We start from the raw sequence: 14,984 nt of genomic DNA, 5'->3' as shown, positions 1-14,984 counted from the left end.
AACATTGCTCCCCGGGGCCTGTAGATTCAGCATTTTCACAGCTCACAATAATTTTTTGAACTTTAATTTCCAAACATTAAAAAAAAAAAAAAAAGACCCTGCTGGCTTCCCCAGAGGTACACTGCGTGGTTGAAGCCCCAAAATTTGTTTTCTCTGAGGTTCTTAACAATTTTACATACACCCGCCCCAAGATCCTAGAGCAACCCGGATCCCCCAAATTTCAACTGGAACCCCTTGGTCCTGTGGTAATGCTGACAAAATCTCCTGGCCCTCCAGGATGTGGACAGCATTCTCCCAAAACAAGTAGAATGTTTCCGTGTCCCTAAATTTTGAAATATTAATTCTAGGGTTTCCTAAATTGACTGTTCTGACTTCCCTGTATTTCAGCCCTATTCCTGATTCACTACCGTCTGGAACACTATCCACCGAATTCTACAATCTTTTGTCCCCAACCTTTTCCCCTAAATTTTACACGTGGAATCTCAGGTCTACTCAACCCTCTGAGCAATTTTCCTAAACCCCTCAAAGATTGAACATTGTTTCCTATGCCTTCTCCCAAGTTTAGGCATCATACCCAAAGCCCCTTCTGAATAATCTAATTCTGATTTCCTGATCTCCATAAAATTAAATAACTCTTTCACCAATAATCCCCCAGACTCATTGAGCAGCACCCTCCCACACACCACCACCATGGGCCACAAGGATTTGGGACCTTCATTTCCAAGGCTATACAAGCTTCCTGGCCACTAATCAGATTCTTTGCAATGTAGCCACTGTGACCCAGGCACCAAAAAACAGGCTGAATGATTACCTAAGATGTGATCAAGTGTGAAAGAGGGTCTTCCACCCTCTCCCAAATCCCAAATACGTGGAGGCCCACCTATTGTGGTCACAATGTGTATAAAATCAACCTTGAGCAGAGCCTATTTCTTGTTCTTCCAGGCTTTCTTGAATGTCCCCGTTTCCCCAAACATTCTGAGCTTTCTCTCTGCATCCACAACATTTTAAATATTAAAAAAACTCCCTGGGTCCTCCTAGTTTACTGACAAGAATCGGGTTTTCTAAAACTCCAATACCAATCCCAAATCCCAGGGTGACACTGGACCCTTTTCCTCATGTTTGCACATTCTGAGCTCCCTCAAATATTAGGTGATGCCCTCCAGCCCCCAAACACACTCAGTATTATCCTTGAGTTACAGGAAGGTATAGATCTCCCGGCAGAAAAGTATCCACATTTAAGCAATATTTTCAGCAAACGCACTGCACACTGCCTACAGATCACAAGTTTTGGACATCAACTCTCCAGGCTCTATAACTTAGAATTTCTTAATCCCTGTTCCTCAAATCAGATATTGACCCCCAAGTCGTCCAAGGATCCTGAGCAACTTCCATGAATTATTGGATTGAAAAATTATTTTCCAAAGATCTCCAAATTGAAGTACTTAAAACAAATTGAGATTTTTTTTTACCTTCACAGAACAACTGAGATTTTATTAAATTTTAATAAACTTTATGCCCCATGCCCTGAGTCCCCCTAAGTTTAAGCAATATTCCATGGGCCCCCGAAGCACACCAGAAAATATCCCTGGTCCCACAAATCCTAGAATTTAGAGGTCTGTGTTGTATAAGTTTTCTAACTACTAACTTGGTTACCTGAAATTTAGATATCAGGTAACCAAATTATCAGAATTTAGATAGTTTCCATTGGGTAATTTCCATGGATCCCCACATTTGGACTATTTTACTGGGGCTCCCCAAATGCAAACATGGTCAAGGAAAACATATAGCATTCCCCCACCTTGTTCAACAAAAATAAACTAAGTAAAGTCTATTTTGCAAATTAAAATATAAAATGACATTGATTCTCTGCATTTTTCAAATATACTGCTTACAACCCGGGTTCCCCAAAATTTAGAAAATGTTTCCCAAGTGGTTAAAGAACTTTGAGGATTTTCCACAAAGCCGCAGTAATTAGGAAGGTTATAGTGCTGTGAGTATCCAGGCCACTGACCTGCATTCTTAAAACGTGGACGTTAATCCCAGCTTTTTCCTCTGACCCATTAAGAATTTGCCCAGATCCCCAAAATGCATCTGTTTTTCATCCCTAAAATCTTAGGCAATGTGCCTCTTAGATTCCCCCAAATTTCATGTAGAGAAAGTTATTCCATTCAACCAAAAAACCTCGCCCCCTTCTATTGATCTGGGATTTCGTGGGTCCTCTAGTTGCTAAAATGCTGAGTTCCCCCATTTCAGACTCGGATCACTAAGACCCCCATTGCATGGAGGAATTTCCTTCACTCCCCAAACTTGGACGCTTTTTTTTTTTTTTTTTTGAGTCTCAAATTTAGCCATTAATCATGGTTCCCCCCACTAATGAGTCTCCTCTGGGTTCCTCTGCTTCTGGACACTCATTCTCTGGGCTGCAAATAAGACAGAGCTCTGATTTCCGATCCCCGAAATTTGGGCATTGTTCCCGGCCCCGCCAGTCGCCCTAGGCTTCCTCAATCCTTCAAGCAGTGGGCACTGGTTTCTGGCCTCTTCTCGGCTCCTACGGAATCCCCAGAGCAACTTCGGGTTTTGGAAATTTCTCTGTGTGTGCCGCAAACACACTTAGGACGGCCGTGCGACCTCCAGGACGTGGGCAGTGCTTCTCCCGCGTCCAGGAAAACGACTGGGCATTGCCCCCAGTTTCCCCCAAATTTGGGCATTGTCCCCGGGTCTTCCAACGGACTGGGCGTTGCCCCCGGACATTGGGGACTGCCCCCGGGGTCTTGCTCACCTTCAGCAGAGTCCACTGCTCGCCACAGAGCGCTCGCCCGCCTGCTGCCTCGGCTCCTCGTGCACCCGCGAACACAGCCTCCAGCTTCGCGGTGAGCTCCCCTCTGTGCTGGTCCCGCCGCTCTGCGGCCCCAGCCATTCTCCTACCCGCACCCGCTGCCCCTCCTGGTGCTTGTCTACGGCGGCAGCCCCAGGCTGATGAGAGGCGCGGGAACCCGCTGCGTGCTTCCCGCTCAGCGGCCGCAATCCCTCGGGCTGAGCGCCCCGAAACTGGCGCCACTTTTGTTGAAAGATCACAACTGTTGGAAAGCGGCGTGGATCCCCCGAACCGGTGTGGGCAGGGCGCTGGGTCGGTGGGATGCGGAGGAGAGGCGCTCCCCATCCGGGCGGCGCGGCGCCTCCAGGCCGCGGGGCCAAGGACTTGGGGAGGCGCGCGCGGAGCGCGGGCGCAGTGATTGATGGCGGAGCAAGGGGGCTAGCTGGCGCGCGGGTTTCCGCCGCCCGCGGCCCCTTCCTCTCGGCGAGGCGCGGGCAGCGCGGGCTGCGGGGGGCGGGCGGAGTGCAGGGGCTTGTGAATGGTTTTGACTTGGCAAAAATCACAATGCCTTCTTACATCGTCCAAACTCTCCAGGAGATGGTTTCCCCAGACCCCCAAATTATCGTGGTGGCCCCTGGGGCCGAACCCGAGTCTACGCAAGTCCAACGCACTGAGGACGGGGGAACCATTATCCGGATATTTTGGGTGGGTCCCAAAGGCGAGCTGCTTAGACGCACCCCGGTGAGCTCGGTCATGCAGGTAGGATTTGAGCTACTTTTCCCGCCCTGCTTTTTTCTCTCCTGACGGGCGCAGCCTCCGCAGACACGTTCCACGCCTGGCCCAGATTTGGCCGGGCCCAACTGGCCTGCACCGTGTCCCGCACCTTGCAGCCGCCTTGGCTGCTTGGGGCTCCCGCGCGGCACCGCGGCACCGGGGGGCGCTCCGGATCCGGCTGCGACTCGAGGTGCTTCAGAGCCCGCTCTGCCTGCTTGGGCAGGTGGCGGCTGTGCGCCCCACCCGAGCCTGGGGTTTCTCCCCTCTCCTGGCATCTCCCAGCTGGGACCCCAAACCCAGAGCTGGGCCACCTGCGCCGGGACTCTGATGGGACGCCCCACCACGTGGAACCCTGAGAAGGCACCGGGATCCCCACTACCTAGGGTCGGGGATGCTCGTCCCGCGCCCGCTCCGCACGAATGCAGGGTGCCCTAGCACCCCGGAAACCAGGGATGAGGCCCCAAATTCTGTCGAACGGGGATTCGCTATTTCGTTCAACTTCTGCGGCTCCCAGCCCCCCCACCCCGGCTTCGCGTCCGCGCACCCCACGACCCCCCCAACCGTCGCCCCCCGGGCCCGTGGCCCCCAGCCCGCGTTCCCTCCGGTGGCTCGAGTTGCGGGGGCGGTCCCGGGGCGGGGCAAGGGCCCTGCGGGCGCCCATTGGCGCGGGCGCTTGGCCAGCGGGGCCCGAGCGGGCGCCGAGCCGCGGGGTGGCGCGGCTATAAGAGCCGGCGTTGGCGCCCGCAGTTCGCCTGCTCTCCGGCGGAGCTGCGTGAGGCCAGGCCGGCCCCCGGCCCCCCCCTTCCGGCCGCCCCCGCCTCCTGGCCCACGCCCGCCCGCGCTCGGCCCGCCAGCGCCTCCATCCGGGCTGGCGGCCCCGCGTCGACGCCGTCCGTCGCCTCGCTGCTAACTCCCGTACCGGGCGCCGTCGGCGGGGCCGCGCTCCGTCGGGCCTGCGGATTCCCCGCCGCCTCCTCCTCCATCTACCTCAACACCCCGTCCCCGCTTCGCCGGAGGAGGCGGTCCCCCCCGCAGGCAGTCCGGCCTGCAGGCCGCCGGCGTTGTCATCCCCCGCGCTCCCCCCCAGCCCTCCCCCGGCGCGCAGCCCGGCCGCTCCCCCTTCCGCGCTGCGTCCCGAGCGGCCCCCGGCGCCGCCACCGCCTGCCCCCCGCCCAGAGGCCCGGGCTTGCGACGGCCGAGGGCTCCGTCGGCCCATACCGAGCTGGGCGCCCGCGGCCTGGGTGACGCCTCCTCTCCGCCCTGTTCAGCACCGTCCCCGGCCCTCGACGTTGCGCTCTTCCCTTGGCTTCTCCGCCCCGCTCTCTCTCCGCGCCTGGCGCGGCCCCGCTCTCCCACCGCCACCTTTCCCGGGCTCCCTCCCGCCCCCCCCCCAGATCCTTGCCTCCAACTCCCTCCCCCCTCAAGCCCGCCCTCTGCCTTCGCCTACCAAAGTGGATTAATTATACGCTTTCTGTTTCTCTCCGTGCTGTTCTCTCCCGCTGCGAGCCTGCCCGCCTCTCGCTGTCCTCTCTCCCTCTCGCCCTCTCTCTGCCCCCCCCCTTTCACGTTCACTCTGTCTCTCTGACTATCTCTGCCCCCCTCTATCCTTGGTACAACAGCTGACCTCATTTCCCGATACCCTTTCCCCCCCGAAAGTACAACATCTGGCCCGCCCCAGCCCGAAGACAGCCCGTCCTCCCTAAAGAAGCAGAAGAGTCCCCCCCCCAAAAAAAAGCCATCCCCCCGTTCTGCCCCGTCGCACATTCGGCCCCAGCGACTCGGCCAGAGCGGCGCTGGCAGAGGAGTGTCCGGCAGGAGGGCCTTCGCCCGCTGTTCGGCTTGCGCTAAAGCAGCAGGGAGGTGGGCGGCAGCTTCGCGGCTTCCAGGTAAGCGCGGGCCGCGGCCGGGAGGGCAGGCGCGGGCGCGCGGGACGCCTGGCCCTTCCTCCCGCGGGGTTCGGCGGGGAATGGCCCGCCAGGGACAGAGGTGGGGCGGGGGTCCCGTTCGCTCTCCGTCGCGCTGCTGAGTGGGGGAGGGGGAAGGGGCGTCGGGCTGCGCCGGGGAGGTGTGAGCCGTCTGCTCAGGCGACTTCCTGGTTGGCCTGTGGGTCCAGGGGGTTGCTGCAAATGTGCTATTTGTGCCGTGCGGGACCCTGTTGCTTCAGGGTGCTGGGTAATGAGGAGGGGGGCAACGTCCCAGAAGCCCACCCTGGCGTGTTGACTTGGTGCCAGCAAGACAGAGAGGAAAACTGGGTGGGTGGGGCCAGGAGGGGCGCCGAGTTGGCAAAACAGTCATGCCAGGCGCCACATTTGCAAAAGATTCTCCCGACACCCCCTATCTCTGCCCTCAACATTTCCAGTGGAGAATCTGGGGAGAGGGGCCGGTTTGAATCTCAGAAGGACAGGGGTGTCCTGCTCAGAGAGGGATAACTTGTCCTACCCTTGGGCAGCATGGAAGTTTCCATACAAGGAGGTGGAAAGGAGCCCCCCGCCCCCATTGCCCTGTGCAGAAATGGTCTGGGGGTGCAGACTGAGCCCCCCTCGTGGTACTCTGAGGAGGGATGGACCAGGGCTGGCGTTGGGGGGGGGGGTGCAGGAGAGATGGGACTGGCTGGAAGGAGGGAGGGGGCGGGTGCAAAGGGGGCGGGGGGAGTGGTCAGCAGGGAGGGGGTGGGATAGGGTGGAGCCGGGGCTGGGCGGAGCCGACTCAGACATAAAAGCCGAGGCACTGACCAGCTTGCAAACTGGACATTAGCTTCTCCTGAGAGAGACTTCCAGCCTCCTCCTCTTCCTCCTCCAGCTTCGGCGAGCCCTGTCCAGAAGCAGGTAACAGGCCTGTGGAAGAGGCCCTGCTGCCATCCTGCTCTGCCTGCTTGGCGGCCCAGGGTACTGCCCAGCCTCAGGCCTGGGCCCTGCAGCGGGCCTGCTGCTCTCACAGGCCCTCCTCTCCCCAGCCTCTGCCCTGCGCTCCCACCTGTTTCCCTGCCTCCTCACCTGCTCCTTTCTCTTCCTTCCTTCCCCTCTGCTTCCCTTCTCCAACAACTTTGGGGCTTTTTCCCCCGGCCCTCACCTGTCTAGCACCTCCACATGCCTCTTGGCCAGTCCCCTGCTTTCTGCTGATTCCCTGGGCTGGACCTGGATCTAGAGTGGTCGGGTGTGCGGAGGGGTCTTCACGGGCAGCAGGTTGGAGCTGCCCCTCGACTCACTGCAGCCGAGTGGCCAGCCACTGTTTGCTGCTAGAATTTAGAAGGGGCGGTAGAGGGAGGCTGGCCGGGGGTCCTGTGGAGGAGGTGGGCAAGGTGACTTTTAGATCCTCCTGCAGAACTGGCTAGTGCTCCTCAGGGAGCTTAAAGAGATGGTTTCTTATTTCCCGCTCCGTCCTGCATATGATTTATTGCATCAAGAAACCCCTGGGCCTGCGGAGAGAGGGCTGGGGCTGCCGGCCTGGAGGGCTCCACCTTCCGCAGGGGCAAGGGCAGCTTGCGTGTTTTCCCAGCCTCCCACCAGTAACCCTTGCCCTCAAAGCCTTGGGCTTGGAGGGGGTGTGTCCTGCAATGAGCCGCCCCTTCCAGGTTGGGCCTGGAGGGTCCTGGTGTCTGGCCTCCCAAGTGGCCTGACCCGCTCCCTCCAGCTCCCTCCGTGGAGTTTGTATTCCAGTCGGGAGATGCTCTGATGGTTCTGGAGGGACTCGGGTCCCTGGCACTGGGTGGTGTGAGTAGAGACCTGGAAAGGGGATTTTTGGCTTTCTCGTGAGTTTGGGGGCACCCGTGATGGGCTGCATTTGGGCTGTGTGATCTGAGAGCAGTGCTCTCTGAGTGTGGGCGGCATGGTGGCTCTAACCATTGGGTCCTTGACCTGAGCTTTGCTAGTGCAGCCTGGAAGGGAGAGGGCAGGAGGGGCTAGCCCAGCACGACATGCCGACATGCCCGCGGCTAGGGAGGGATGGTCCGCCTGGATCCCCCTGTCCTGCTGGGGGGTGGGGAAGACAGGGACCAGTCAGTCCTCTTGGAGGCACGTGCTCCACAGTGGGGTGGAGCCATCTGCCATCTTGGCAGGCCTGGGAAAGGAGCAGTGGTGACGTGACCTTGGTTTGGCCCCACCCCCACGATGTCACAGGACGGAGGCCAGGGTCCAGCACAGCCCCTGTGGCTGTGGGTGTGGCTCAGCTCCTGCAATTCTGACCTCAGTCTGGGGGTCCCCACACAAATTTGCTGCCATTTCCTGCAACTCAGAGCCGTGGAGCGCTTGCGTGGCTCCCAGAGTCTCTCCCTTTTCCAGGCGGCCTAACCCTTCAAGCATGTGTGTTGTTTTTGAAGTTAAAATAATGGCATCAAGAAAGCTGGGCTTTTGGATTTCTATGACTTTCAGATTGAGGAGGGGGGGCACCTCTGGCGGGGAGGGGCCTGGACCCCGGGTGTGGCCGGCGCTCACTGTGGTCTCTCCCGCAGATACCAATGGGGATCCCAGTGGGGAAGTCGATGCTGGTGCTTCTCACCTTCTTGGCCTTCGCCTCGTGCTGCATTGCTGCTTACCGCCCCAGTGAGACCCTGTGTGGCGGGGAGCTGGTGGATACCCTCCAGTTTGTCTGTGGGGACCGCGGCTTTTACTTCAGTAAGTAGCTCCAAGGGGTGGGGCGGGTGGGGGGTGTCCACAGCAGGCACTTAATCAGTCCATGGGATACAGCCCCCTCCCCCTGGCCTGGGATGGAGGCCCCCCCCCCCCGCCCTGACTCTGGCCCCTCTAGCAGGTACTGAGCCACAGTGCAAGCAGGGGCCCCCCTGGGGAGGTGGCTGGGGGTCCAGGCTCATGCGGGCAATGGGGGGCGCTTGCCTTTTTCCCTGCACCATTTTAATGGGGCACATGGGCTTGTGGATGATCAGATGTCAAATCTGACAGATTTCAAATCAATAAGAATGAAGCAAACGTGGTTGGGGGCAGGGCTGTTTGTCCTCAGCTTGGGAGTAGGGAAAACAGCTGCACTCCCGGGGACACTGGGGCTCTAGGGCTGCACTGTGGGGTGCCCACCTGCCTCGACTACTGCTCACTCATGCTTCTCTCTCTTCATTTTCCAGCCTTGGGGAACTGGGGGACACTTGGGTGGGGCTGGAGGGGAGGGGCCTCAGGAATGTGACTCCTCTTGCCGGCATGGACTGCCTGTCTACCCCCTGGCACTGGCCAGGTGGTCTCTTCCTCTGCAGCCTCTGCTTACCTCCTTGTGAAACGGGCTCACAGAATGTACCTGCATTTCAAAGCTTCTCTCTGAAAGGCCCTGCTGCTGCTGGATACCCTTGAAGCCCCTGCTGCCTGGCCCCTCTCTTGCGCTCCCTCTCGCCTGCCTCCTTGGGGGGGCAGGATGTGGCACTGCGGGGGGCCTAGGTCCTTGCTCTGGGAGTTGCTTCCCTGCACTGGGCTTTCCTAGGCAGAGAGCTGGGCCGAGCCCCTCGTGGGTCCCCGAGATGGGGCTCCCTGTCCCTACCCCCACAGATGACGCCTGCCCTTTGGCGCTCCAAGGTGAAGTCCCCAGCGAGCCTCGGACCTGAGTGCCGTGGGGGAGAGGGGGAAGACGGGAGATGAGAAGAGAGCGGTTATGCGGCTCCTCACTCCTCCCCTCCTGTCTTGTTCTCTCCTGCCCGATCCTCCTGGTCTCAGCGCTTGGGGGACTCCAGGCTCTGAGGCCAAGCCTGGCCAGAGCCCCGAGACCTGGGGCCACACTCATGTGCACCCTGTGGGACTGTGCCCCTCGCTGGGCTCACACCCCACCTGCACGTGGGCTGTGCCTGATTCAGACAGGAGGCAGGAGGCACCAGAGGCCAGGGGCTGGTCCTGCAGCAGCCTCTTTTATCTCTCCTTTCTGGGCTCTTCTTCCTGCCCGACTCTCGCTTTTCTCCCCCCTCCCCGCAGGGTGATGGAATGTCCGGGCCTAGCCTGAGGACAGGGGTGGCTGCCTCTCTCTGCAGCCTTCTCTGGGGGGGGGGGGTTCTGATGGGTGTTAACCTCCACTCTTTGTCCTGTGGGTCTTCCAGGCAGGCCCGCAAGCCGTGTGAACCGCCGCAGCCGTGGCATCGTCGAGGAGTGCTGCTTTCGCAGCTGTGACCTGGCCCTCCTGGAGACCTACTGTGCCACCCCCGCCAAGTCCGAGAGGGACGTGTCTACCTCTACGACCGTGCTTCCGGTGAGCCTGGCACCTCTGCTTACCCAGAGACAGGGACAGGACGTTAGGTATTTGTTTTAGCAGCTGGGACTTTTTAGCCAAGGGACAGGGGTGCAAGGGACAGGGGTGGGGCAGGGGCATGGATAGGTCAGGGGGAGCCAAGTCTGGAGCTGACACCCACCACCAGCCCTTTCCTTCTCAGGACAACTTCCCCAGATACCCCGTGGGCAAGTTTTTCCAATATGACACCTGGAGACAGTCCGCCCAACGCCTGCGCAGAGGCCTGCCTGCCCTCCTGCGTGCCCGCCGGGGTCGCATGCTAGCCAAGGAGCTTGAAGCGTTCAGAGAGGCCAAGCGTCACCGTCCCCTGATCGCCATGTCCTCCAAAGATCCGGCCCACGGGGGTGCCTCTTCGGAGATGTCCAGCAATCAGAAGTGAGCCAAATTGTTGTGATTCTGCAGTGTGTACCATCAGCTCTGTGACCTCCTCTTGACCAGGACATTTCCATCACGTCCCACCACTCAGATCTCTGTTCCATTTCTGCCCTAGGGTTTCTCCCACCCAGCCCCCATGCCCCGCCTCCCCACATCAGGCGACTCCTCAGCCCCCCTCCACCGGGCTGAGGGAATGACACCACCTTCAAAAAACGAAACCAATTGGCTTTAAACATCTTCCACAGAGACCCTTCCCCCAAATTATACATCCACAACTAAAAGTTGAAAATTCAAACCCCTAAATTGTTATCTCACACACACTATATAGCCCCACTTAAAATTCAATTGACTTGTTCAGAAACATCAGAAACACTAATTACCTTTTTTTTTAAAAAAAAAAAAAACTACTAAAAAGAATCAATTGGCTGAAAAAATACTAAAAAATTAATTGGCTTAGAAACAATTGGCAAAATAAAGGAATTTGGCACGCCCCCCCCCCCCCTTCCTTCTCTTCCCCTTTGGACCTTGAGTCAAATTGGCTTGGACTTGGGTCCCTAAACCATCCAGAGAAAGGAAGGGGCCCTGCTGCACCATCTCCCACAGCAACTCCCAGGCTCGTCCTTCACTCGACTTACCATCATGGGTCAACGGGGAACTGGGCGGGGGACCCAGTGAGACCACAGCACGGGAAGGGAGCATGAAAACCTCAACCTCACAAATAAATTTTAATTGGCACAACCCCCTCCCCCAAAATCTCACATCTCATCCCCTGCCTCAGAAGGCACACAGCAGCCCCCCGCCACACACACTGAACACTACCCTCAGCACATTGCATACACACACACACACACCCCCTCACTCACACACACACCCTCACACACACTCACACACACTCACTCACACATAAAACCAGATGAAGCAGTGAGAATCCCTCACCAGCGCCCCTTGCACAGATCAGGCCTAGGTCCATCCCAAATTCTCTGAACTGTTTTCATGGTCCGAGCTCCCTTCCTGCCCACGGCTTTCGGGGCCAGTGCTGTGGGGCATTACATCTGCCTGGGGCGCACTGTAGGGTGGGAGATGGTGCAGCCCAGGCCCAGGCAAACGGTTCCATCTTTCCCCATGAGGGAGGTGCCTGTCCCCACGGCCCTGCTGCAGCGTGAGCCATCGTGGTCCCCAGACCCCACCAACGTCCATGCCCTGTCCTTGTGTGTCAGCCTGGCCGGAGTGAGGGACGAATCTGGCCAGATGGAGATGTGGAAGTCAGCAGTCATGCTCCCAGAGTAGCCAGGCCTGGGTGTGCATCTGGAGAGACCTGGGGGGACCCCCCCGGCATGCCCAGGAGACTGGCCCTGATGTGGGGAGTGTGGGAAGTCTGGCGGTTGGAGGGGTGGGTGGGGGGCAGTGGGGGCTGGGTGGGGGGAGCTCTGGGGTAAGAAGTGGTCCCGGGAGGTTTTGGCTGGATGTCAGGAGGAAAAGCAGTTGAACTTGCAGAATTACCAAGAGAAATTAGATCCCAAATTTTACGTCAATTGATCTTTTCCCCCCTTTGTTTCTTGGGGCATATTTTCCTTTTTTTTTTTGATCCCTCCTTAGCTTTTCATGCGCTCGTCAATTAAATTACACCCTTTCCCCATAACAGGGGAGCAGTGACAAAGTATGGAGCCCTACCACTGGCACCGACACCTCCTGCTCCCCGCCATTTATCACCCTTGATTTGATTTTTTTTTTTTTTTCAATCTATCCCTTTTGCTTGGGTTGAGTTGGGAGTGGAGCCTTCATGGGGTTCCGGCCACTGTGCCCCATGGAGAAGCCAGAGGGGAATTGAGAAGGCCGCTTCCCGGCCTGGCATCCGGGGACTGTGGCTGGTCCCTGGAGGTTCTGAGGGGCGGAGGAGGGCTGGGGCAGTGTCTCCTCAGGTGTCAGGAGGGTGCTCGGAGGCCACAGGGATGGGGCCCCCGGCTGGCCTGTGGCTGGCTGGGGGGGAAGGGGCTGCAGGTGTGTAAGCAGAAGGGCTCCATCCGGCGGGAGCAGGTGGCCGCCTTCCGCACACTTGGGGAACACTCCCCTCCCTCTGTGACACCATACCCGCTCCTCAGCGCCCCACCTTGTCCACAGGAGGTCCAGAGCTCCGTGGAATCTCCTTTGGTCAGGGTGGGGTGAGGCCAGGAAGCAGGGGAGGTCAGGAGGCTCTGAGCCCGCAGAGCAGGAGAGCTGGCCATCAATGGGGTCACTTGGGCCCTGAGGCCCGCGGGTCTGGCAGTGCTGTGGCAGCCACCCACAGCGCCTAGGACTGTGGCAGGGACCTCGGGCGGCTGGAGGCCTACCTCACCCCCACTCCTGCCTCCAGTGCAGTCCCCCTGCACAGCAGTCCGACTAGCAATCTAGGGGCCTGAGGCTTCTGGGCCCTAGCGACAGGACTGGCATGACCCTGGGGGCGGTCCGTGCCAGCCCGACCTCAGCACAGAGGGTCCCTCAGCTAGTGCCTGGAGAATGGGCCATTCGGAACATTGGACAGAAACCAAAGCGCAAAGTTGTTTTGATTGAAGAGTCGGATTGGCCTGAGATCCAAAACACTGCGAGGCACCCTAAATTCCCTGCCCGTTCAGTGGGACACCCACCCACAAACAGTGTTATGTTTCGCCTCGCTGGGATGGGTGCTCCTGGGGTACTTGCACTCTGCCCTCTGTGTCCCCTAATGTATGGCTCTCCCTGGGTCGCTGGCCATCCTGACCCGGGCACCCACCTGGCCTCCCGTGCCCTAGTGTGGTCCTCCATCTTGTCTCTTCCCCCACATCCCCCCCCCCAACTGTCTTCAGCAGGACCCCCTCTTGGGTCCCTCCCTTTGCCATCACCTGAAGACCCCCCCACGCGACGAACACCTGTGTCACCTTGCCGCCTGTGTTGGTCCATCGTGCAGCGGCCCTGTGTTTGCCTCAACTTGACCCCTTTAACATGCTAATATTTCTGGCAAAATCCAGTGCTTGGGTTTTGTCTCTAACCTGTTATCGCTCGCAATCCCAATAAAGCATTTAAAATTATTTTCTGAGTTCTTCCCATTTTTACTGGGGAGGGGAGGGAAGGGAAGGGCGAGGATGGTTGGGGAGGAACAGGGCAGGGGGTTTGGAGGGGAGGGAAGGCCTCAGAGGTGTGGACCTCTTGGTCCCCCCAAATCACATAAGGACGACTGGGTGGGACTCCCCCTGAAGCTGGGGGCTGGGACAGTGTCAGGCACCCACTGTGAAGTGGGGGAGGGCTGTGGGCTTTTCCAAGGGAAGAGTCAAGGGTTATCATGCGAACCCCAGGGTTGGGGACGGGGCTAATCACCTGGAAGGGCTTCCCTGCCTATTCCTCTCCTGGACCCCATCCCACCACACAAAAGGGGGGCAGGTCCCCAAGCTCAGGAGGAGGTTGTAGCTGGCACCAGATGCTTGAAGGCTGGTCTGGCCTCTACCCCCCATGGTGGGAGAGGGGCTGGGCAGCCTTGAGAGGGGGTTCCACAGTGAGAAGGAGCCTCCCTATTCTCAGAGTGTCTGGTTGGTGTGGCCTCACACCCTGGCCCTGGGGACTCCACTCGTCTGCTTTTCTTACTGACTGGGTGCTGAGCTGGCACCCAGCTGTGAGGGTTTGCAATGGCATGCACACTGCCCAGGAACTCCTCTCAGACCCCCTTGGGGTGAGCAGTGGTCAGAGGGGGCTGCTGGAGGGGTCAGGGTCAGCCTTGAGGGTGGGGAGGACTGGGGGTTGGATCTAGAAGGCAGCAGGCCCCTCTTGAGGCAGCCCCAACCAGGCAGAGGAGAAGCTGGCGTGGGACCCTGCTCCGTGGGCCGAGGTGGTATTAGCCCAGCTCCCACAGTTGCCTCTGAGACCCTTCTGGGTCTGGTGGGGTGGAGGCCCAGCCCTGAGCTGCCCTGAAGCCACTTGCAGATTTTCCCCACTAGCCCCACACCAGAATCTCCTGAGGCCCACCTTAGTCCTGACTAGACCATCGTCCTCGGCCCCTGAGCTGCCTAGGCCTGAGTGGAACGGGGGTCAGGGTCTCTGGGCTCCAACCCCTGGCCATTTTCCCCCAGGCCTGCTTCTCCCGGACCTGCGGCCCTGGGTCAACTCAATATTGGCATTTGCTGCACCCCATGCCCTCTCTAGCTGCCCCTTCTCCATCCCCAGGGGCTCTCCTGGCAGCTTCCTCACTCCTTCCCCCACCCCTGTTGGCACTGACTTCCTCGAGACCCCATGACGTCCCCTGACCTCCCCCAAATCCTAGGGATAACCCACCCCTCTGCCCAATTCCCTGGGTCAGTCCCGTCTCTCAGCAGCGTCCTCTAGGCTCCCCCTGCCCTCACCGACTGGGCTTGGCCCAGCCCCTCCCAGGGTGTCTAGGACTGCCTAGGGCCCTCTCTTCTCTGTCTCTTCTCTGCAAATTCTTGGTTTTATCCAGAATCTGCACCCACCATCCATTCATTCACCCACCCACCCCCCACCTGCCTATCTCTCCATTCACTCACCACCCACTCACCCATCTACATATCCACCTATCCACCCACCCATGCACCCACCATCCATTCATTCACCCCCCATCCACCAAACCATCCACACCGCCAGTCACCTATCTACTGTCTTCCCTCCCTCCCTCCCTCCTTCTGTCTGTCCCTCCACCCTTCCATCCAACCAGCCATCCAGGCATCTAGCTAGCTAACCATGGTCCACCCATCCACACCAACAGATGGGCACCCCTCTATGCAGGACGCTCCAGGCTGGGAGATGAGCAGCTGCTGTGGAGGGGCCAGGAGGCTCTTTGGAGCTGGGCAGG

The 14,984-nt window shown here is 58.9% G+C and overlaps 1 protein-coding gene across 3 annotated transcripts; it reads left to right on the top strand.

The window, feature by feature from the left end:
• The first annotated feature begins 5,061 nt into the window (after window positions 1-5,061).
• Window positions 5,062-13,215, top strand: Igf2 (insulin like growth factor 2). 3 transcript variants are annotated; one of them, XM_058579370.1, is made up of 4 exons: window positions 5,062-5,475; window positions 8,037-8,201; window positions 9,605-9,760; window positions 9,942-13,215. In XM_058579370.1, the coding sequence occupies exons 2-4, from the start codon at window positions 8,043-8,045 to the stop codon at window positions 10,176-10,178; spliced, it is 552 nt and encodes a 183-aa protein (XP_058435353.1). In that variant the 5' UTR covers window positions 5,062-5,475; window positions 8,037-8,042; the 3' UTR covers window positions 10,179-13,215. The 3 variants fall into 3 exon arrangements, with proteins under 3 accessions (XP_058435353.1, XP_046300794.1, XP_058435352.1); XM_046444838.2 differs by having other exon boundaries at window positions 5,342-5,475; window positions 8,037-8,199; window positions 9,612-9,760; XM_058579369.1 differs by lacking the exon at window positions 5,062-5,475 and adding an exon at window positions 6,301-6,414.
• The last annotated feature ends 1,769 nt before the right edge of the window (window positions 13,216-14,984 follow it).

The sequence above is a fragment of the Marmota monax genome, unplaced genomic scaffold, assembly GCF_021218885.2.
Source record: "Marmota monax isolate L192 unplaced genomic scaffold, Marmota_monax_Labrador192_F-V1.1 WCK01_AAM20220418_F8-fsc00038, whole genome shotgun sequence".
Classification (NCBI taxonomy): domain Eukaryota; kingdom Metazoa; phylum Chordata; class Mammalia; order Rodentia; family Sciuridae; genus Marmota; species Marmota monax.
Note: the sequence above shows the minus strand (reverse complement) of the source record. Positions and strands in the feature narration are given on the sequence as shown.

Bases quoted from the DNA above. Each gene is read 5' to 3' on its own strand.
- Igf2 (XM_058579370.1), top strand. From the start codon at position 8,043: ATGGGGATCCCAGTGGGGAAGTCGATGCTGGTGCTTCTCACCTTCTTG. The intron at 8,202-9,604 runs AAGTAGCTCCAA...TGTCCTGTGGGT, and splicing joins ACCGCGGCTTTTACTTCAGT to CTTCCAGGCAGGCCCGCAAG. The intron at 9,761-9,941 runs GTGAGCCTGGCA...TTTCCTTCTCAG, and splicing joins CCTCTACGACCGTGCTTCCG to GACAACTTCCCCAGATACCC.